Source organism: Ascaphus truei, chromosome 8, assembly GCF_040206685.1.
Source record: "Ascaphus truei isolate aAscTru1 chromosome 8, aAscTru1.hap1, whole genome shotgun sequence".
Classification (NCBI taxonomy): Eukaryota; Metazoa; Chordata; class Amphibia; order Anura; family Ascaphidae; genus Ascaphus; species Ascaphus truei.
In genome coordinates, this window is record NC_134490.1 from 64,047,674 (window position 1) to 64,072,129 (window position 24,456).

Sequence of the window (24,456 nt, forward strand, 5' to 3'; positions counted from 1 at the left end):
TTCCAAGTCAAGTTGTATTATAACAGTATCCATAGGCAACCATATTGACATTGTATTACTATTTTTATCATTGTATATTTCAGATTTCTAATATCCAACCAGCAATCTGTCACAATGTACCTATTGTTGGTTCCTACCATGACTTGTCCTTTAACCCAGGGGTGCTCAACTCCAGTCCTCAAGACCCCCCAATAGGTCAGGTTTTAAGGATATCCCAGCTTCAGAACAGGTGGCTCAATCAGTCCCTGCTTCAGCACAGGTGGCTCAATCAATGGCTCTTTCGAAGACAAGACGATGTTTCCTCTAAATAAGGGTGACCTGTTTACGGTAGGATGGTGTAGGGTGGAGTAGGATGGGGGTAAGTGGGCATTAGGTTTAGGCATTAGAGCTAAGCAGCAAAAGAAGTTCTGAAGAGCCCCAATTTTTATATTTCTATATTACACACCACAGGACTTTCAATAACTGGAAGTTTGATGTCCATGTGTTATTTCTATTGCCGCATAGACATTTACAGTTATTTCATCTTTAAGTTTATTTCAAGCAGCAGTCCCACTTATTGGCAAATCTAAAGCTATGTTTACAAATATGTGAGGAATCAGCACAAGTCGCACAAACTCTGTCCTTTAACATTGATTGAGTGTGTAATCATTGCAATACACTGCATTCCGTACATACAGCCAAAACATTATTAGGAAATATAAGCATTATAATAATAAATGTTTCATCTTGATCTATTCACAAACCTGCTAAAACCACATATTTCTTCGGCATTAATAATATGCAAACATTGGGATCAAGCCTTGGTAAACTGTTAAATACTTAGAGGTAATAGCATCGCCAACTAGACTCAGATGAAAATAAAGTCACGATAAAATAACCTAAAATCATGAAGCACAGGTATTTACTGTATACTGTACATTAGACTAAAATCTGCTAGTTCTCGGGTTAAGGGAACTTTTCTATTAGCTCCGAAGTGTGACAAACCACTTCTAAAGTGGCTTGGCATGGTTTGCTATTCTGTAAGCCCCTCTCTCATGTCCAATCCGTGTCTAAAAGGCTTTCTTACAATGTTTCACTCTGGCTCTGCCAATCCGACCGGTTTGTCAAAAAAGCCTCCAACTCGCATTTTTTTTAACTACAACTGCAATTGTCGTAGCTCCGTTATGTAAACCGCTTTTAAAACTGGCATTTTTTTCACGCCACCTCAAGATTGGCGAGATCGGTATTGCGAGTTACAGCCAGAGCCGGAAATATAGGTTAGGCTGAGAGAGCAAAACCCATAAATCAGACTGGGGACGGAGTTACCTGTAGCACCACCTGAGGTCATTCCGCTTCTCAAGCAAGTACAATCCGGGCGCTGTGGCTGTTCAACTGTGCGGTCTGTCACCTTTTTATAGAAGCGGTTTAAAAGATGTGATTTGCAGTAGAGAATAGGGTTTTTTCTCACATTTCATTCCGCTACTTCTGAACATGACAAACCGCGCGGTGTGACACTGAGAACTTCGGAGCTACGAGAATAGGCCCCTATGTGTGCAGATTTTAATGTGTAAGCTTTTTTATTTGAAACGCATGTTGCAATCACACAGACATTGATAGTGATTGAAATAATCCAATTATTTCAATTGTATCCTATTGGATTGGTAGATTTTGCAAAGAAGGGAAGGACAAATACCTTGTAATTGTACAATATTTGATGTTTTAACATGTTCCACACCTTAGAACTTGTTTGAAGGAACACAGGTGAGCATGAAGCTTATGGTACCAGCATTTAAACTGTATTAAAACAGTTTAAAACATCTTTACTAAGTGAGATAACCTTGGAAGCAATTCTAACAGTGGTATTTAAACTGAACGTGAAAGAAAGGAGAGATGATTCACACAAAAAGCGATTAATGCCAAGGAGGAGCGTAGCATGAAAAGTGTCTGAAGTACAGTAGTTAATATGGATGAAATGCAGCAACGAAATAATGTGACTAGCCATGAGTTATAAGGGATTCAAGAGGATGCCGGATAACACGCAAAAAAGGGAATGCAATACCAAGAAAGAAATAGGAAAATATAGTGGAATGAAAGACTACAGGTGAAAGGCATTTGAGAAAGTTTAAGCCCTGGTTAGACAAGATTGTATCAATATGCCTGGCTGCACAGAAGGAGAAACTTATGACTGTCATATCCACACATGAAGTCCGGCTTCTGAGTCCAAGCAGTAGGCGGAGGCTTGGCCACTGTAGATTGGCTGCTGGCTAATCCTTCAGGGCTCACTTAAAAGATTAGAGGTGGGTGGTGCTAAAGATTCCCTGAGCTGGGTAAGGAGTTTGGAAGCAGGCAAACAAGCACAGACTTTTAATTCACTTCTTGTGCAGCATACAAGCTCCAGCTGTCTCTTCTTGCAGCTGCATAGAACTTAGCAAGAGGGAAAGGGAGAGTGAAACAGCAAAAAGTAAAGAAAAACATCGGATATTCCTTTAAAAAAAAAAAACCTTGAATTGCGAAAAGGAGGAACATTTTTTTTTTTTTTTAAATGGTTTTACAAGATTTTCTTTTTTCGGCAGCGTAATAAATTCTAACCAAGTAACACAAGCATTTTTCGGTGCACTCATGAATTAGGTTCGTGACTTAACTTTCCATAATTTTGGCGCAGTCATGCAGTTCCAGTGGAATATTGTGGCTTGGATAAACTCCTTACTATTTGGGCTTATTCTCTGGACCTCCGCAGAAGAATATGACTACTACAGCTGGCAGTCAGACAACTTCCAGAATGGACGCTTCTACACCAAGCAGAGCCAATGCGTGGACATTCCTACGGATCTCCATCTCTGCCATAACGTGGGCTATAAGAAAATGCGTTTACCCAATCTGCTTGACCATGAGACCATGCCCGAGGTCAAGCAACAAGCTAGCAGCTGGGTGCCCCTGCTGGCTAAGCGATGCCATCGAGATACCCAAGTCTTCCTGTGTTCACTGTTTGCCCCGGTTTGCTTGGAAAGACCAATTTACCCATGTCGGTCATTGTGCGAGGTGGTGCGTGATAGCTGTGCTCCAGTCATGGAATCCTATGGCTTCCCTTGGCCAGAGATGTTGAACTGTAATAAATTTCCTCTCGATAATGACCTGTGCATCGCTGTGCAGTTTGGCAGCAAACAAGTTACTCAACCTCCAGGTAACAAACTTCGCTTCCTTGAACGGCTATATAGTCTACTGTAAAAACGTTTCTGGTCAAATATATATCGCCCAACAAATATATGGCTTCGAGATATATGCAAATGTCTTAAAATTCGCTTTTTATGTTCATTTTTGCATTTTCAAAAAAATGTCACAAAAGTTCACATTGGCTAAACAATGGTTGAAAAGGTGTGAAAGTAGATGGCAGTGGCAATATAAAGGGTCATGTGACCTCGTTTCACATGATTCGTGTTGTGCGAATGTCTCCAAACGTTCGCACATCTTTAATAAGATTACTGGGGTCATTAAGGAAAAATTGCAAAACCTACGCAGAAAATAATGATGTATTAGCCCTTTTTTTCTTATCTTTTTTTGGCTGCGCAAATTTCAGCTGTGCACCCGAGATAACAAAAAAATGGCAGAACTTGTACTAGTTTGTGCAAGTTACGTTTGTCATTAGTAAATTACTCTTCTGTTTTGTGTGTGTGTCAAAGGAGAGATAAAACAAAAAAAAATTATGGACGCCAAATATAATGCTTGTGACTATCCCTGTTTCTTCATTTTGACAGCGTGACTTAAAATGTAAGGAAATACCAACAATATGAAACAGAAAAGTTTTTTTTCAAACAAATAATGCTTTATTGGAGATAAATAAATGAAAAGGTATTTGTGGGGTCATTCAGAGAAGTGCAATAATTGCTATCACATAATACTGGCTAACATATTTTTATAGAGTGATTATACATTAAATGTAATATATGTTTTATTTAAACACACACTTGATAATAGTATATGGTCAATTGCAAAATTCACTGAAAGCCAAAGTGTCAATGAGGAACAAAAATAGGTAAGGAGAAAAAAGGTATTACATGTACAGCACAGTATGTATTTATTTTGAAGTTAATTTTCCAACATTTATTTTTTCACAATATTTTTGGTTAGAGGATGGATCCTTTGTTAAAAATAGCATTTTCCGCTCATTTGTTTTACATTACCTCTTGGGTCCAGAAAAGCTTTCAGGTTAGTTTTTTATTAGCAAAAGTATTCAGCATAGGAGATAAAATCAGAGCCCACATATATTGCATTAAGATGTCAAATGAATGACACAGGCTAATGTCTTCAATGACTTGGTCTGTTTTTGAAACTATCTGTTCATCTTACTTTTAAAATTCTTTACACAACCTTGATACTTTTCTGCCAAGAGAAGCAGAGCGCTTTTGGTGCTGAACGCATACACTCAGACCATTTGTAATAACGTCAAAAATGCATTCCAGTACTGATATTATTCGCTGGGCAGATAAGAAAGTAGACTGTTCCCAGGAGAGTGATGTGAGCAGAATACATTTAGGAGCTGCACAGAACTTGACTGGAAAGTCATGTCTAAAACAACTTGATTATGAACTGCGGTCAAATTACATTTTGTTCCACAAAAGCCCTACATTCTTATTCATAGCAAGCTAACTGCAAACAGTCAACATTTGGCCGAAAGTGGAAGACGGGAAAATGAAAAATTGAAAACAATAAACCTGAAGCAGTGACACCTTCAATCTTCCCAATCCCGATATCAACTAATTACTGCAAAGTACAGACGTAGCAACGCTCACTGTCACTGGCACCGTGGTCGAAGAAGCAAAAGTCCCAGGTGCCGGAGACCGTGTCTGCCGTGATCGCGCTGCGGGGGTTCCCTGCTTCGTAATGGGACCGCCGACCGCGTTAATCCTGAAATCACTGTGGTCATGTGACCCCAGGTAGCAGCGGCCCTGAACACACTTATCTTAGCTACATCCGTAACTCGGATCTTAAACTGTTTTACAAATGGAAACTAATCAATGCTTTAACTAACACAAGGGCAGCAGAGTATTTGTTTTCAATTAACACTGGTTTAATTATATATGGTCACATGCTCCATATTTTAAGAAATTTAAAACTACAACTACTGTATAGCAGAAGGATCTTGTCTATGAGCTCTTTAAAAGTTCTAGTTCTACAAATCTTTTCCAGGTTGGTCCATTAACAGGCATACGAGCCAGAACCTAATTGGTGATTAAGGTAATTTGTAATAAATTATTAGGTTTGTTGACAGTGCTTACTTTTTCTGAATGGTCTGCAATGATGACCTGTCTCTATATATACTTAATAGAACAATAGTTGTATTAAATAAAAAAAATAGCACAAGCACATATCAAATATATTATTGTCTGTGCATTAATAATGTAATTTACCATGCAACCATTATTGGGCCATATCAGACCAAGAAGTAAAGCAAGAACAGCACACCAGAATTAGTGGAAATTATGCTTATTGTTCACTGATATTATTGTGCCACTCCTTATTACTTCACGTGCAGCAATGTCTGACCAAACACGTGTGACTTGGTTAGGTACTTTTTACTGCAAAGAATATATTTTCTTCGATGTGTTCTTGATTTTTTAGACCAAAACATTTTGAGGCTGCACAAACTTCTGTGTCATACCATCAGTGATCAATTTCTTAAGTATTGCTGATCTGAGGAAGAGAAAACTCGCAAAACCTTGTCTTATTATGTCAATTAAGTCCAAATAAAAATGTATCACCTAATACTGAAGTACTTATTTACTTGGCACTATTTCTTAAGTGTTAACATAGTCATAGCAATGCCTTAACCAGCCTTATGTATGGATCCCATACAGACGTTTTATGAGGCTTATGAAAACAAAAATGGTGCAGATTTGGTGAAAAGGGTAAAGTATTTGAGGCTAATAAGATAACATGGTATATTGTTTAATAATATCATACTTATCCCCTTCACTGACAAACAGATCAGTAAAACAAACTGGCAAGGGTTTATATATATCCAGCTAGCCTTACTGTGGTTGTATTTACATATCTTATTGACATGTAATATTAAAACACCATGTCTCCCACTCAATGAGCACAGTTCACCCACAGAACGGTCAGGGTCATTTACAATACATCTCCCTGTGATTGTCTCTTTGCTATACAAGCCTCCACTGATTCTCTGCCTCATTTTGTTGTCGAAGTTAGAACGTGTTCCTATGTTTTCTTTTTCTGGAGCAGTAGCACAGAAATCCCGACCAACACACAATCTTTTCCACTTTTCTCATTGATTTACTTTTTTTCTGTGTATTAATATTAACATTTATTTGTATGGTGCAAACATACTGCCCTGCAGTGCAATATGGGAACCAAAGGTAATACTATAAATATCAATGTATATACATAGTAACTAAAATGTGTTATAGCACGTACAAAGAGAAACAGCTCCCATGACAAAGACATTAACTAGGAAGATAATGGATAATACTGTATGTTTATTTGTACCTTACAGCCTCTCTCTATTTCATACAATATCTCTCTATGACTGTTTCGCTCACGCACTTTATCATACATCCCCAGCACTGAACTCTTCTCTGCTTGTGGGACAAGTACGAGCTTCCTGCTGCTTCCCTGAGAGTGTAGTCTGCTTCTCATTAGGGATGGATAAATATTTAGAAAGATTCCCAGTGGAAACAGATACTATCCCCTATTGGTATTCATATACCTAAACATCCGACCATTGGGGATCTTCAGTGAAATGGAAAGGATTCTGCCACAGTTACCCTGTGTCAACAGGAATCGGACAACTTTGGGATATTTGCAAAAAAAAATCCCCAATAAAAGATTGAAAATGTGTCTAAAGAGTATAAACGTGTCTGAATCATGCAGTTTCTTTTTCATCCATGGAGATACCAATTTTGTTGTTGTTGCTGGATATCTAATAAATGCCCAGATTGTCTACAGTAACATATAGGCAGGCCATTGTTATCTATACTCATCATTAATGACCTAGCAGTGGTCTCTCACCAGGTGACATCACTGCACCTTTCAGAGCTGTAAGAAACATAGGTGTTTGACTACAATGTAGTATTTCTCCCGAGGGCAGCAGTTTTTCATGTCGGTGCATAGTAGATTATTTTGTTGTTTTCACCCTACAATTTACAAGAGTTTAATAGTTATTCTAATTACATTGGGGCAACAAATAAAATAAGGTACATTTAAAAAAAATATTCTATTATAAAACACAGTTCTGCTTCAACATATTTTTGTTGGATCTGCACGTTTTTACCTCTATAACACAAATACAAAAGAAGTAACTAAAATACATTTAATTTGATTTACTGTGTGCTGGCTTCACTGACAAGCTTTCTCATATTACACTTAAGTTAATGTTGAAACAGTGATCTTGCTGTACTGAAATAATCTGTTTTCTGTGCGAAATATATGACATTAAGGCCCAGCGATGCTAAGTCTTAGCACAGCTTAGTAACGTTGGCCAATATCGGAGGTTGAATATACTGAAATATTCAGCATTTTGGATAAAATCTTAATGCCGTGTGTTTTTTCTAATATCTAACATCTACTCCCATGGCCATAAAATAGAATTTTTCTCTAAGGCGACAGAAACCATGAAGTTACCGTTGACCCAAAGCTTACAACTCACAAGTCACCCAAGAGAAGCACATTTTTAGGTGATGCAGTCATAGGACATATATCTTGTTGAGTCCAAAAACCCTGGGGGTTGAGGCAAAAGTAATCTTTTTTTTTTTTACATTTTTATTGCATATCAGTTCAAATTCTAAAGCAATTACTTTAATTAGATGAGGAGTCATTTAACAAGGGCTAGAAGGCATGGGCAGCATACAAAAGCATGTATATTGGACTACAGTGAGATAATTCCCCTTGTTGACAAAGGTGCTTGGGACATATTGCTGTGCAATTAAAAGGTGTTAATGTGCTGTAGGACAGTAGTTTCACCTGACACAGCTGGGAATGCCATTAACAATGTATTAATGAGTCTGACTACCACTTAAAGAAGCAGTGCCACCTCTTCAATTACTTTGAGACAAGTAAGCACTGATGGAGAACCCAGTTTGGATCCCAGTGTTGGCTCCCTTGTGACCTTGAGCTTATTCCCCTTATGTGTAATCTCCCTGTGCCTCAGGCATCAACATTAGATAGTAAATTCTATGGGGCAGGGACTTCATGTAATACAAAGTAGGGCTATTGAGCACTTAACACTTAAAGTGCCTGCAAAAAAATTGTATGCATACATTGTCAGTGTTTGCTAAACCATAGATCATAGAAAAAAGATAATAGTTAAGGATATATAATAGAATTTAAAATGTAAAGTAAAAATAAATACATATGTAGCCAATGTTATTGCAACCGGTGGCGTCCTGCAGCGGGACATACGCAATCCCGCACCAGCACGACAAGTGGTAATTGTTTTGAATGAGGCCGCATGACAAGAGGGGCTATCATGCTATATATCACCAGTGGGAGCGAGTCACAGAGTGCAATAGCGTTGGCTGCATCTGTATCACATCTCTTCCCACACCATTTACAATTAGTAAGGAAGGTTTTTTTGGTAGTCACATTAATGGTATGTTGATTATCTGCAGCTTATCATTTATTGGGCTGGCACTTGGCAGTTTTGGGGCCATGTATCTGTAAACATAAACACCAACGGTTATTGTAATTCACATGCCCACAAACTGACTAGTTAGCCTGCTAACTAATCAGACGTGGCCCAGCTCGTGGCACTGCTGCTCCATGAGAATGAGTGGCCAAGTGGTAATATCACATTAAGAGACTTTAACCTGATTAAACCCCACTGTCCTTGGGCAAATCACGTTATCTCGCCGATCCGCAGGCACTGTAAACCCTCAGGGGTAAGATTTGTTCCATAGATATTTCTATGTATATCCCTGTAGGTGCTATAAATGAAAATATTCGATATATGGTTATTATCACTACATTATTATTCGAATGAATATTTTTTAATATAAAGTAGTATGAGATTTACGATTACACTCCTAAATTCATATGGGCATTGCCATGAAAACAGCGCACACGCAAGATGATAAGCATCAGTTGGTACAATTGAAACATAATTGCTGTTACATTGTACATGTGAATATAAGACGGAAGTAGCAGTTTGGCTTATTTATTAGATGTGAATACTGTAAATTAAACATGCCTGTCCCTACCAAAGTAGTTTGTTTGGTTAGTGGTATTTAATATAGGCGGGCCTTACTCTTTGACCTTAGAAACATTATCTTAGCACTTTCTAAGCCTCTTTATGAATACCCCAAGTATAAAAAGAAGCATCGGTTGGAATGAGTAATGAAAACCTTTCGCTAGGTGAACTCATTAAGAGGGTTGCAAAAGCTTTTAACTGTAAATTATTTTCACAACTGTGCCTGTTACAGAGATAAGTACATAGACATTAAACAGTCATTGTTCAAGTATTTTACTACTGTATGTGGCCAAAACGTGCAGCAGATTCTGAAGTGCGTCGGTAAATCAGGTGGGTTAAGGACTGGGTAATTGTGAGCCAGAAAGCTAAGCTTTACCACCAACATTTTTGTAAACTTTGCCAAGTGCTCCACGTGCCTCAAAGTTTTATCTGTAAATGAGCAATCAATGTTGCGACTTATATCATTTCAACAGTTATACGACGCCTATCAAATTCTGCTTCTCGGTTCAACATTGTGTCAACAATCTGTGACAGATTTAAGAAACTAGATTAATAGGGGTTTTTTTTTACATGTAAAGAAACTGATGCATAAAAAAGTCTAGTGTGCCAATGCAATCATCTTTACTTGTTACATAAACAGACACGCACAACGGCTTCATGTCTATGAAATAAAGAGAGGAACACGAGGTTACTGAGCCATTGCATTTTCTGTTTAGAACTTCCTGGATCAGGTCTCCTCTTAACCTTTTGCTACTCCTTTATATTTAGAAGAAACTCTTACTGCCCTGGTACTATACAGAATTATTATCTGTAAGTGTATCTACAAATCTCTTTTGGAAGTGGTACATAAAGTTATTGCCTAGCAGCCTACTTTACGAGGTTTTATAGATGGGGAGCTATGTATAAAGAATTGTTCTTTGAAAACAAATTGAAAAGAGTGCAAAAAAATCTTATTTTTCACCAAAAATCCTGACCGGCGTATGTTGCTATGTCATTATTCCTGTTCTTATAGTTGGAGCACGTTTTCTTATTCTTTGTATTTATGTGTGTCATGTTAATACATATTCATTAAGAATTGTATGCCTCTTCTTGCATTTGTCTTTTGCACCAAGAAGAACTTGTTGACACATTTATGGAGCACAAAAGTGGAGAATTCTTGCAATTTGTTCATACATATTTCATATGTGCACTACAGCTCGCAAACTCCGCCTCTAACGCCACCGCCTAGCACATGAATTTGCAACTCTTCTCTGTGACACTTTTATGACAGAGTTGTTTTTAACGATGCCGGCCCCTTTAGTGTGGGTTAATGGAATGGTAGTCAGGGACTGAATTTAATGTAAATGAAATTAACTCACATTTGGATTGCATCTAGTCTCAGAAATATACTTTAAAGCAGCAGTCCAAGCTGCATTTTATTTAAAAAATAAATAAAACAATTCCCTTTAATAGTAGTGAACATATTAAATATGTATAAAACATTGCAAGAATACTCCACTTTTGTGCTCCATAAATGTGTCAAAATGTTGTTACTATGTGCATAAATACAATCCGCACAATGATACGTAATTAGCTAAGTTGCCATTCTCCTGTGATCAATCGGCGAAGATTCAGCGCAGGCGTTCACTAAATGGCTGTCAGAGCAGAGGACCAAAGATGCAAAGTTCTGTGGGACCAGGCAGTCACTAGATATAATTGGTGCACTAGATATAATTGGTGCACTGCTAGAGAGGGTAGGGCTCAAAAAGGGGTGTGCCAGAGCCTGTTTCAGAAGAGGAAGGGTTGCTATAGAAACAAAAAATGCTTGTTACATTATAATACATTAAAAATGTAATTCAGAATTTTTTTTAAAATGCTCAAAGTATTTTCTCATGGCACAGAACTGATTTATTTTAAAAAAAACAAACAGAAGAAACACAGATATTGTTTATGAGACACCAAGTAAAAACCTCAAAGGATACATAGATTTTACAAAATCCAAACGACGTGCAGGGTACGGTACAGTACATTGCTGGCACAGGCCTTCGTTCTATTAATCAAGCAGACGTCCTTGCAGCAGCGCATGTCCCGACAGATATGTTGCCTGCTAGATTGCAAAAGAGATGTTCAGCAGGTGCCCCGTGCCCTGAAGTGTCCATCAAACAGTGAGGGGTGACGAGAGACGGCCTGCCTGACAAACTGATAACCAGGCAGGGTTCTCACCACTCAACAAACACCACATTCCATCTTTGCCCTAAGGCTTTTGCTATATGTTAGATTTTAATGTCATGTTCCTTCTTATCAGCATATTCAGATTAGAAATCCTTTGCAATTAGACATACAGTACTGCTGGCAGAAGAGAGCAGCATGGGAATTTTAAGGACTGACGTTCTTACAAGAGCCACACAGCTAGCAATTATTATTATTATTGTTGTTATAGCCCCAGGCTCACTGGAGTGAAAGTGATGCACATACAGTGTTGTAATGGAATGTAGCAAAAAAGAGACATTTACAGTAACCCCCCCAAACTTCTCCTATTGACACTTCCCAAATTGCGAATTTACTGTACATGCATATGGAAAAATAGACGCAAACGTTTTTGATACATTGAGCACCAAGCAGCATGTCAGTGAGAAATTTCAAACCTGCTGCATCTGGTGTAAGGAACGCTTTAATCATGTAGTATTCATTTTGTGCCATCTTATGTTTTTCAAACACCCCCCCCCCCCCTCCCATTCAATATAGTGACATACTAGCTAAGATTGAGATAAATCTGCATCAAATAATATAGTCCAGGAAATAAAGGGACGTGCATTACTCACCCTACCTGTATATACAGAAGGGCAGTGTTTTTCAACCAGGGTTCCTGGAAGCTTAATTTCCCCGGGCATCCCTAAAGAGTTCCGTGTACTTCTCAGGTCATTTGAAAATTGTACCAAATACATTAGAATTTACAATTCTTCTGATTTCAGTCGCGCTATTAGAGAAGGTTGGGGTTCCTTACAATGCATCTGGTCTATGGCTTACTATTAGAGAGGTTTGGGGTTCTTTACAATGTTCTGATCTCAGACGCGCTATTAGAGAGGGTTGGGGTTCCTTACAATGCATCTGATCTCAGACACACTATTAGAGAGGTTTGGGGTTCCTTACAATGCATCTGATATCAGACGCGCTATTAGAGAGGGTTGACATTCCTTACAATGCATCTGATCTCAGACGCGCTATTAGAGAGGGTTGGGGTTCCTTACAATGCATCTGATCTCAGACACACTATTAGAGAGGTTTGGGGTTCCTTACAATGCATCTGATCTCAGACGCGCTATTAGAGAGGGTTGGCATTCCTTACAATGCATCTGATCTCAGACGGGCAATTAGAGAGGGTTGGGGTTCCTTACAATGCATCTGATCTCAGACACACTATTAGAGAGGTTTGGGGTTCCTTACAATGCATCTGATCTCAGACGCGCTATTAGAGAGGTTTGGGGTTCCTTACAATGGATCTGATCTCAGACTCGCTATTAGAGAGGGTTGGGTTTCCTTACAATGCATCTGATCTCAGACGCGCTATTAGAGAGGTTTGGGGTTCCTTACAATGCATCTGATCTCAGACGAGCTATTAGAGAGGGTTGGAGATCCACAGAATTTCACAATGTAATTGTAGCATTCCTTAACTCAAAAAAGTTTGGAAACCACTGATATAGGGGCTTATATTATAAAACAGAGTAACAGTACTATTTTTGTACAACTGGTACTTATGTTGAAATGTTCAGAAAAACAGCATGACATGCAAAATATTAATGTGCATAACTGCTTAAATAGTGAAAACACAATCTACACGAAATCTACAGAAAATATTAAAACAGGAGAATACAAACCGTAAAGGGAACTCGCTCAAAAGCATGTTAGGAAGTGAGTATGAATATTACATTAGGTTAACCCAGGGGTAGCCAACTCCACTCCTGAAAAGCCACCAACTGGTCAGGTTTGCACGATATCCCTGAGCCACTGATTGAGCCACATGTGCTGAAGTAGGGATATCCTGAAAACCTGACCTGTTGGTGGCTTTTGAGGACATGAGTTGGCTACCCCATATAAAATAATGCGTTAAATAACACGTGTGTTATCAATAGTTATCAATGTTTTCAATAGTAGCACTGTTAAATAACGCCCCAGCGTTAACAGGGGCAGAAATGCTGCTACAGCTGTGTGTCACTTTTTGTGGTTCTATTTCCACCATGACATTTATTTCATTCTGATCAAAAAGTAATTTTGGTTACAGTAATGTAAATAAAGAATACCTTTATTTTTTCCTGGCAAAGCCCTTCTTGTTATTACATTTTATAAATACCTGTAACCGTAAAAAAAAAATGAAATAATAATTGAAATATATTATATAGAGTATCTTGAGACAACAATTAAAAATCAAAGGGTACATGATGCACTATATATACAGTATAGTTTAAAAATAAAAATATATATAAATATATAAAATATTACAGCTGTTTACAAATATATATGAAATGCTTTTCATTTAAAAATTCAAAGTAAGGATTCAAACAAATTATAATAATCTATTTTGCAGCAAGTGATCTAGAACAATCTCTCTAAATGAGCTAAACCAAATAAAAACTGAACAAATTCTAAGTAAGATGCATAGGAAAGGACTAGTGCCTAAGCATGCACATGTAGCACTGCAATCCATCTCATTTCCTATTTGGTGTGATGAGTTAATTGGGAATTTATACCTAGTATTACAATTTTAATTGCATAAAGTAATAGTCATTTTAATTACCTTTATAACTATGTTAGGCATTTGTATTCATCATCTCTTTAGTTTAGGGTAGGGCCATAATATATGTATACATCGTTGCAATGTCAGCAAGAATAATTAGTTATTACATTCATAGAGTTTAATACCTATACCAAGAATGCAGACTCTTTTGTTGGAGTATTAAACCCTTGGAATCAAAGCTCTCTGCTGCTGTGTCACTGGTGATTTTGGAATGTTGTTCTGATTCTACTGAAAGGATTCTGATATTAATGGGTATCAGCTGTGGAGACTCCCGGCATCAATCCGATGCAGGAAGAATGCATTCATTTTTCTAAGTCCCGTCCCGTCTTATCAGCTGCTTCTCACCACCTTCTTGCCAGCTTTTCCTGGCGAGGCGATTTAGAGAGGAAATCGCAATTCTAGAGCCGCAATTAGCCTCGATAAGGTAATCAGGGCTACTAGAATACCACGAGTTTGAAAAGATAACGATAAGTGGTGGTGAGTGGCTTATCAAAAAATGTTGCTGAAAAGCTCCCTTATCGCCAACTTATCGGGGCTTAATGAATCGCTGTAGGCTTTTTTGTCGATAAGCGGTTTATCGCTGGTTAGTGCATAGACCCTTATGTTGGCTTTGAAATCAGAGAAGGGATTTTTTTGTTATGCCATTTATAATCTCAGATTACTGTAAGTGACTATGGGGCAGGTCCTCCGAAATGAGCTAAATATTGTTACCGCACCTAATTATGTAACAGAGGTTATTTTTCCTTCATTTAACAGGGATCCTCAAAGATAATCATATGCATAAATAAAGGTCCGTTAGTAAACCTCCTATCCTTATGTTACCAGTAGGAACTGGATGATCGTAATGCTGGGACTCGTTCTCCAATACACTACACACAGTGGCAGATTTCCCATTAGGCCTGGGCCTAGGGCTGCACAATTTGGGGGCACCAAAAATGTCCGCCCACATATACATTTGCCGCACTCTCGGGCCTATTGGGCCTGATGGGAAGTCACTTACATATACCTGGCGCCCCCTTTCTGTCGCCCTCTTGCTCCTTCCGGTTCACAGCATCAAATGACGCCACGGCCGTCACCAACGTGGCGTCACACGGAGTCTCGTTGCCATGGCAATATGAGGTCGCTGCGTCAAATGACTTCACGTTGCCATGGCAACGAGATGCCATGTGACGTCACCTTGGTGATGTCCACAGCGTCAGTTGATGCTGCGGATCGGAAGGAGGAGGAGGGCGGCAGAAAGGAGGCGCCCGGCATATGTAAATGTATAGGGGCGGCAGATTTCTAAATCCGCCGCTGACTACACACGCGCATCGGTCAAACTTTAAGGAAGCGTTATTATTGTCAGAGATTTTCATGTGCGTTACCAAAAGCTAATGCAAATCTTGTTATATTATTGAGAAATGTATAATTTTTACACTTATTACAGTTGTCACTTAATTATAAGGTATATAATGCAATAATGACTGTATAAAGTATGGGTATACAATCATGTATATCGCGTACCGCAAGAATATTAATTAACATTTCATTTATTTGAATTGGGCATGAATAAAAATTAAATATGAATTAATGTTGTTGAGTTATGTATGGATATACATTAATGTACTTTATACAATGATTATTACATTATACACCATATTGGTTCACACAAACATATCATTTTAATCACTAAAAAACATCATTTACTCATGACATTGCTTTTAGGCTATTCCCAGAAAGAACTCAATGATAATCAGTGTCTGGGTGTGAGTAAGGGCGGCTTTTGGAAGGTGCTAAATATCGTAGCGTTTTATCATGTGCTAACAGTAACAGTGGCCCGAGGTTTCCCATTGTTAGGTAAACTGCTCATTACCATATGATTTGCATATGAGAGCCTAAAATTCGTTCAGATTTAAGGATCCGTTATTTTTAAGGAAAATGCCAGGACTTCTTTCCACTAAGCACCTTTGGGGATATGTGTTATGGATATGGATACGTTAAATTGAGATAATTGAACATAAAAAAAACGAGCGACCTTCTGAGGATCTACCCCTAAGAATGATAATTCTGGATCTGCTAAGTAGAGAAAACGTATGTCTTGCCTATATTTGTGCTCACTAAGGCCTCGGGCATGGTCAGCGCTTAGGCGCGCTGCTGCTCGGCACTGAGCCCCTGCAGCCGCAATGAGAGCGGCTTAAGCAGGGGCTCGCGCACACTTCCGCACGCCTGCAGAAGCGTGTGTCTTAAGAAATCTTTAGTTTCTTGTCTTGCCGCAGGGCCGGTCACGTGAACGGTTCGCCCAATGAGGGCAAGCCAGCTCCGTGACGTCTCTGGCCCGCCTCCAGACACGCCCACGGACGGCGCGCGCTCTAAGGCCAGGGAAAGCACCGCTTTCCCTCAGCCTCCGCACGGCTTCAGTCTCAATGGACTAAGCCTTAGATTTGAAGTATCTCTGAACATCAACTTTGTCGGTGCCATTGTAGAATCATACATGGTGGCCTCGCTCTAGGCTAAGAATACAACTCTGAACCACTGTACCTTTACATGTCAAAGACAGCACTAAGAAAGCACCAAATCCAATTACAGAGGACAGTCAAATCATTCAGAAATGAATGAATTGAGACACTAGACTTGTTGAGAGCCTAAGCATTTTCTTAGTGTACTTATGTTGATAGCACCACTGTTACAGCAATATCACAGAATATACAGTACACCACTGTATCACACTCTGCAGGGGCTGATAGTCTATAGCTGCAGTGATTAGAAGGTGCATTGTAAAGCAGTTTTTAAAGAAGCACAAAGGTGTATTCTTCTCACAATAGAAATCAATATTTCCCCAAACAGAAAACTGGACTATTAAAAAAAGTATTTGCAGTACCTTTCAATATTACTTTCTACCCACCCAATAGCATTCCATTATATATTTATCTTGACCGATTATTTTCACCATACATAGTTTTGGATAATCTCATTACCACAATCGACAAAAAAAATGTAATGATTTGTGATGGATTTAAAATAAAATTACCCCCAGATGAGCCCTCACATTGTATTTTGAATACTGATCACCCTTTAACATCGTCTTAAGAGACCTTTTAATTTGGCAAAATTCTTGTCTCAAGTGAACACATTATGTAAAATGATATCCAATAGCTGTTTGTGCCATAGTTTGTACCTTGCTTTATGTGTAAATGACCACTGATAAAGTAATCAGCAAACCAAAGAGTTCTTGCCAAGTTTAGCTTTCCAATACTACAGAAACCTGCAGCAAAGATCTAGCATTTCTGAAACCCAATAGTGTATGGATTCCTTTCAGAACGACTAATATAACAGCTATATTTTCTATATTAATATTTTAATGTTTTACTCCTTATTACAGTGACCAAGATCTGTACTCAGTGTGAAATTGAGCAGAAATCGGAAACTATGAGGGTACAATTGTGTGCGAGCGACTTTGGTAAGTATGGCTTCTCAATAACACATCTTTCACCAGGCGACCTTTCCCTCCTGCACAGAGGGAACGGAAAAATAAGTCGATATTAACTGGTGCAAAATGAAGAATGCCCCTGTTGTATATTTTTTCTTCCCTAAATTCTCCTTAATTATTTAATTATTAGTGTAGAGGGAAAAATGTTAGTATAACTACAGGGTAGTCTTGACTCTCACAGAAGGCTATATTACCTGTCATATTACACCCTCTGTGGGGTATTGGCATGCCAGAGGTGAACCCAAGTTTTTTTTTACCCCTTCAAGGCACTGTTTGACAGGTAATGACCTACTGTAGTGAGACGATATGACTAGTTTGCTACTAATCCAGATGGAAACATTTGTTTGCTTTTTTGTCTCATGAAACAAGCTGACTGGGGTTTTCTTTTTTACATTGATAGTTCACTACTACAGCAGCGTGGCTAATACTATGCCCGATACATAAAGCTTGGCCCCTTGCAGATGCAATTACCTAAATGCCCTCTTACTGTCTCTGTACGTGCTCCCCACCAATTAGATTGTAAGCTCTTCAGAGCAGGGACTCTTCTTCTACAATGTTACTTTTATGTCTGAAGCGCTTATTCCCATGATCTGTTATTTGTTATTTATATGATTGTCACGTGTATTACTATTGTGAAGAGCTATGTACATTAATGGCGCTATATAAATAAATACATACATACATACATACATACATATTAGAAGTTCAGCTCTGCAAACACTGTCAACAAAAATACATTGTGGCATTAAGTTGGTTAAGGGACTATGGCACCTGTGTATACATCCCAAAGTATAGTAAAGATAACCAGCTAGTAAAGGAAACAACCTTAATGCCTTTGGATGTCTTCCACAGGTCACCCCATTGCAACATGTGATACAAAGCACCCCATTGCAACATGTTACAAAGGATAAGTGTTGAAGTAATGACACACTTACTGTATGAGCACATTGAATGTGTCATTTTTCAGCTTCCAATCCATTGTGGACATGGATGTTTCCCCCTAGAGCTTCTGCCTGGCACATTGGGCAGCTTGAAAAGCAAAGCTTGGGTTAGCCTTTTCAGTGGAGCGTTTTGCCAGATCAGCCCCATGAAAATGAGCATCTCCCCGTGACAACCCTGGCACGTCAATAAGGCCACTGGCGTTCAAGGGCGCGTGATGTACCAGGTACATCATAAGGGCAGTGAAATTGTTGGAGAAGGGCAGAATCAGAAACCCCACTCTTGAAAATACACTCTTGGATGTATTAGTTTGATTGCCGATTCTAAAACTGCTTGTTGCAAAAGCAGACACAATACGGCTACGTTTGGGTTAAAAACAGCGGTGACAAATCTCTGCACACGTGAGTGTTTCATGGCGGGCTGGCACATTTCTTTTACCCACCAGAGCCTTATTACATAATGTGGCAATGTGGGGAAACATCCTTTGGAGACCTGTGAAAGACACACAAATGCATTCATGGATTTCCTATTTTCTAATATTATTGTATACTTCCCCAAACAAATGATTAGAAAGATCTCTGCACAGATGGTGGACTCTTTTATTGAAAAAAAAAAAGGCATGATTCCAACATTAACAATATTTTTCAACGATACGCTGTGTTATTTCAGGGTGTGGACATTTTAATTGCAACTATGTATATACTACTACAAATAAATGTGTGAGCATGATGAAGTATGTAACAGATGCCAGATATGGTCTGGAAACTATCAACAGGGGTCAATTTGGAGAAAGAATTTATTCATTCTATCAATTTTCAGTTTTTACTAATCTAATCTAACGGTGGTTAGGATACATTTTTGTTCAAATTTCTATTACTACAGAAACATCATTGATTACGATGGTCAAATCAATCAAACATAACTGGCAATGTAACTACTATACTGCCTTTATTGGTATGGTATTCCTGCTTGAAAATTGAAGGGGGAACTGTGTTACATTGTGCCTTAGTCAAACAAGCCAGTGAGAAATGGCTCTTATATTAGATTTTATCCTTCTAAGCTATCCTCGGTCAGCTGTTTTCATAAATCATGGCCACACATTGTTTTCATATGCATCAATTGAACACTTCTCGCCAAAGGAGGCTTGAGTTTACAGGAGAAAGGAAGGAAGCAGGCTTATTCTTGTTTAAAGAAAATAGACATGTGGTTGCTGAGGGCTCTCGTAATGGAGTTCAAATCAATAGGAAAATTACTTCCCGTGGCAAAGGCCTCTGGGAAATGTCTTCATTCAGTGAGATAATTGGATTACAAAGAAAATCCTATTCAAAAGAGGGGTTGGTTAGCAACAAAGTATGATTTAAACGGAAACATATCTACAGCCTGAGGTTAAGTCATCCATGGAGCATAACAAAATCTATGTTTACATCACACAAAGCTTTGTAGTGAATAGGAATGGGTGACTTTACTTGGATGCAGATATACCCCGTTTGGTCCACAATGTGTTTGCAGAGTCCCCTGATTTGGCGAGCTTGTGTTTACAGCACGTTTTCTGGAGTGGCCAGCCTGGGATGTGTCCAATTGGTGGTTATGCATAGCTTTCCATTCAACAAAGAAAATGATAGGTGGTCCAGAAACCAGAGGCAGTGGGAGAGCTGGGGTTTGGAGTTAGATTCTGCATTATACAGCCCAAGGGGAGCCCACTTTCAAACTCCAGTGTATTACTACATACAGGTAGAATACAGCAATATTATATTTTTCGCTGGTAAACACAAAGAAGGTACAGGTAGCTGGTCCTTACAGCTTTAAAATGTACTTTTTAGTTTGACAAATAGTTACCTACAGACATTACAAAGAAACAGTTCATTTTGTTAATGCATCCTATGAAAATAAACAGTATTACATTTATGGTGATACACAATGAGACAAAAAATTATCACAGTAACCAATTAGTGATTCACAGGGGAATTTCCTGTTAGCTATTAAAGCAGCAGTTCAAGCAATATCCTACGTGTGTTTTTTTTTTTTTTAAATAAATCAGTTCTGTACTGTGAGAAAATACTTGTAGTATTTAAAAAAATAAAAAATAAATGTTTAAAGACATTTGTAATGTTTCTAATGTTTGAAGCATTTCCAAAATGACAGCCCCCTTTCCCTTCTGATAGGCTGTGGCTATTAAGCCCAGCCCTCTCTCTAGCAGTGCACCAATTGCATCTAGTAACTGCCCAGTCAATCATATTCCAGGAACTACATTGCCCAGAATGCTGTGCAAGAACTGAATTAAATAACCCCGAGCAAGCGATTGATTACAGGAGAACAGATCGATCTGCAGCTCAGCTAATCACTTGTCAGTGTGCAGATTGTATTGATGCACATATTGAATGGGTTTTGTTGTTTTTGTTTTTTAAACGGCAGCTTCAACTGCAGCATTAAAGTGTTGTAGGGTAACACTGAAAGAAAAGGGTAAAACAACCCTATTTCCACAACAATGGACTTTTTTTTTTTGCAGTAGGCTCACGGAGGATTACAGTTGTATAACGATTGCATTGATATAACGTGGAGCATGCCCAGTGTCTTCATTTGGACTTCCTTTTGTGTGTAATAAATTGATAGAGAAATATAGAAGTACAGTGCATTAGAATATTAGGAAAGTGAAGAAATGCTATGATTTGTTTCTACTTTATTAGGTGTTTAAATCTAACCTACCAGTCACTAACTCACCGTCCTCAATCCCTAACCAACTTTTTGTTATTTTCTTAACTATGCCAAATGGAATTTACTCAAAAATTGTATACGTTTCCATTGTGCATCATTCCAGTAACTGCTAATGCACTATTATCAATACACCTAAAGGAAACATATGTCCATTGCTGCAAGTGTATATTTTGGTTTCAGTCATAGGCCCCTAACTAAGTAAACCACTGTAGCTGTGGCAGTTTCTCATGAAAGTGTTCTTTGTTTAGTAGATCCTATGTTTCAACTTGAAGTCGTTTTTAAGACAACACATTCTTAAGCAAGTGACTGTATCTGCATTGTAACTAGCGTACAGTACATGGGAATGTGAAATCCCAAACACATATACTGTATGCATCACTGCTAAGTTTCAGACAGTATGTACGATATACAGCACACATTTCTAAAAGGTATTGTTCTGCCAAAGGTGGAAACTATAAATATATTTTTATAAGCATGAAGCAGGGAGCTGAACCGTGTTAATTTTAGCCTGGGGACCCCCTGCTTCCTGAGATACTTAGCTCCTGAAGGTAGCAGCTCCGCTGGGTGAAGAATCTGGAGGTTTAAATGTCCCGCTGCACAGGAGCTAATAGGACCTCAGTTCTTCCCCCATCCCCCCCCCCCCAAAAAGGGGGAGAAGGCTACCCTGTTACAGCCACCCTCTGTTGCCACTGTCTCCCACAAAGCACACCCTACTCTCAATATGAGCACCTCACAGGGTGTGGGGGGGTGGGGGGTGGGGGGTGGGGGATGGCGGAACACAGTGGCACCCTCTCCTGGGGAATCACCCCCCAGGAAGTGAGACAGTAAATCCAAGGGTGGCTGAGAACGAGGAGGGTGAACCCATTACGTTCCCCCCTTAAACCTCCAGGAGATACCGGCAGCACCTTTGGAGGTAAGTATCTCAAGAAGCAGGAGGACCAGGGAGCTGAAACTAACAGGGTTCAGCTCCAGAGACCCCCTGCTTATTGTAAGGATAAGCTAAGCAACAAAAATGGGAATATTGTTTTGAGAAACATTCTCTTTTCTTAAAAAATGAAGCGAGTGGAAGTTTGTAAAGTTGCAGAACTCTGTGCTCCCCTGTACAATCGCGTTTCCATACCTGCCTTACTCGCACTAATGTACTTTGAATGGAACAAAAGAATGTGAGCATGTCCAGAGTTGGTTTAAGCATAAGCAGGATATACAAATATATACAAAACCCACGATCATTAATAGCATCGCCTGACCTCCCACCGCTTGTGACAGGTTTAAGGATTAGGTAAGGATTAGCCGTGCAACCGTCTAATATATTTCTGCATTGATTTATACCAATTATTAGCATTTCTATTTCCAAGACTGCCAGCCACAGAGGACCTGTGTTACATGTACAAAATGCTATTACACAATTAGCCAGAATTTTGCAGTTTCTGCAAAATGTCACCATATTTCTGCCAGATCTTTGTGAATCCGTCTGTAAATAGCAGCACACGTGTATAAATGGCCAGGTGACCTTGCACCTTTGACTTTGTAATGCTTGGAAATCTTTAGGCAAAGCTTGCAAAATGGAGTAGGGCTCCATGAACTGCTCTGAAAGACTGCACCCTTTTAAATTGCTCTTCTAGCAGCAGTGAGCATTTTGGGCAGCGGTTTTCATTTCTCAGATAAATCTTCCAGAGCTGAGGTTTTGTTTTCTCTTAAGTGTAAGAAACAAGATGTACAAGATTCATGTAAAGCCACTGACACAAACTGAAGCAGATATCATTTTTTGGGGCAATGTTTTGGAGCACATTGCAGTAGAATTAATTGATCAGGGGTGCGCGAACTCTTCTCTCTGCGCCCCACTGCCTGCTCTCGCCCCCTGATCATGCCTCTTCGCCCCCCCCCCCCTCCTGCTCATATGCCCAGCGGGATAATGTGCCATCATGTTGCCATGGCTGAGCCACGTGACCCCGCAGCGTCATTTGACGCCGGGTTGTCAGGTCAACGTGTCGTTGGAAAGCTAAGCTAAGTAAAGTTAGAGAAGCCTCGCACGATCCCCAGCATTTAATTTAAATGCCTTTGGGGAAGCGCAGGGCCTCTGTAACCGCCGCCCCCCCCCCCCCCCCCAGAAAATCTCGCGCCCGCAGCCCCCAGTTTGCGCACCCCTGGAATAGATGACACAGCTGCTTAAATAAAGCTGGATGTTTTGGAGTATGTTTTCTCATACTAGAAACGAGCGAGTAACATTACTTACTGTTTGGTTTTGCTTTTCAAATCCGAAGAAATGTTACATACTTCACCCCTTATCTTTCTCTCATATTTACTTTATATCAGTCTCACATCCTCTCCAAAATCTCATTATCATGCAATCTAAAACAAATACACAAGCTTTATTCCAGTGTTTTGGTTTTCATTTTCACATTTGTTTAGGCATTGTTGAAGGCTGTGAGCGATTTCTGTTTCTGATTAATACAGTGGATATAGGATCTGGTATAATAGCATAAGGGTATAAACTATAAAGTTAACATGTTCTGTTCATTGTGACACTTGGCACAGAAGTATTAATTTCCTGTAAATCCTGTGATTGAGAAAAATATTATAGATGTATTAAAAAAAAAAAGTACACTAGTAATGTACTTTAGCCGTGTACCTGGATGCATCACAATCGGAGTATAACCTATTCTAGATGGAATTCATGTAAGTGTTTAATTCAGTTTAATCTAAAATATCATACTGCAATGATTTGGCGGCCACTCCAACAGTAAATAAGTTATAAAACATATTTTTTTGATAATTTCTCATCTTTTTATTTATTTAAAAAGTTTATTTTGTTTCGTATCTGTAAAACAAAACAATAAACACAAAATAAGTACAATATTGACTGTTACAGGGTGCAAAATATATCTTATACAGCAGAAAATGTTGTAAAGATAGACTATTTTGGGTACATATATCATTTCATATATCTTTGTTATCTCACGAAAATCAGATTGCAGCCGCAGTTCATGTTAATATTGTATATTCCGAAAATAAGCGTGTGCCAAATAAAGCAATACGTTGAATTGCTAAACCCATCCATTTCTTTCATTTTTTTAAATACAGGTTGAAGCAGAGGGTCTCTGGAGCCAAACCCATTCATTTCAGCTATAGGGACACCCTGCTTCCGGAGGTACTTACCTCCCTGGTGGGTGCCGGTACCCACCCTAGGGTTCACATTATAGCCGATTATCTAAGGTCACGGGCCCTGCAGGCCAATAGAAAGCCGTGATGTCATCCAGTGTGGCTTCCTGTTGGCCCATGTTATTTATTTATTTATTTATGTATAAAATGTTTTACCCGGAAGTAATCCATTGAGAGTTACCTCTCGTTTTCAAGTATGTCCTGGGCACAGAGTTAAGATGACAAATA

At 39.0% G+C, this 24,456-nt stretch overlaps 1 protein-coding gene across 2 annotated transcripts in view; it reads left to right on the plus strand.

The window, feature by feature from the left end:
• Nucleotides 1-2,310: 2,310 nt before the first annotated feature.
• The window catches only part of SFRP5 (secreted frizzled related protein 5), a 47,160-nt gene continuing 25,014 nt past the window's right edge, over nucleotides 2,311-24,456 (plus strand). For both annotated transcript variants that reach the window (XR_012803579.1, XM_075612352.1), the window contains exons 1-2: nucleotides 2,311-3,160; nucleotides 17,311-17,388. Coding sequence is in view for 1 of the 2 variants with exons in the window: in XM_075612352.1 (XP_075468467.1) it covers nucleotides 2,644-3,160; nucleotides 17,311-17,388 (595 nt within the window). In the remaining variant the exon portion in view is untranslated. The remainder of the gene's footprint in view (nucleotides 3,161-17,310; nucleotides 17,389-24,456) is intronic.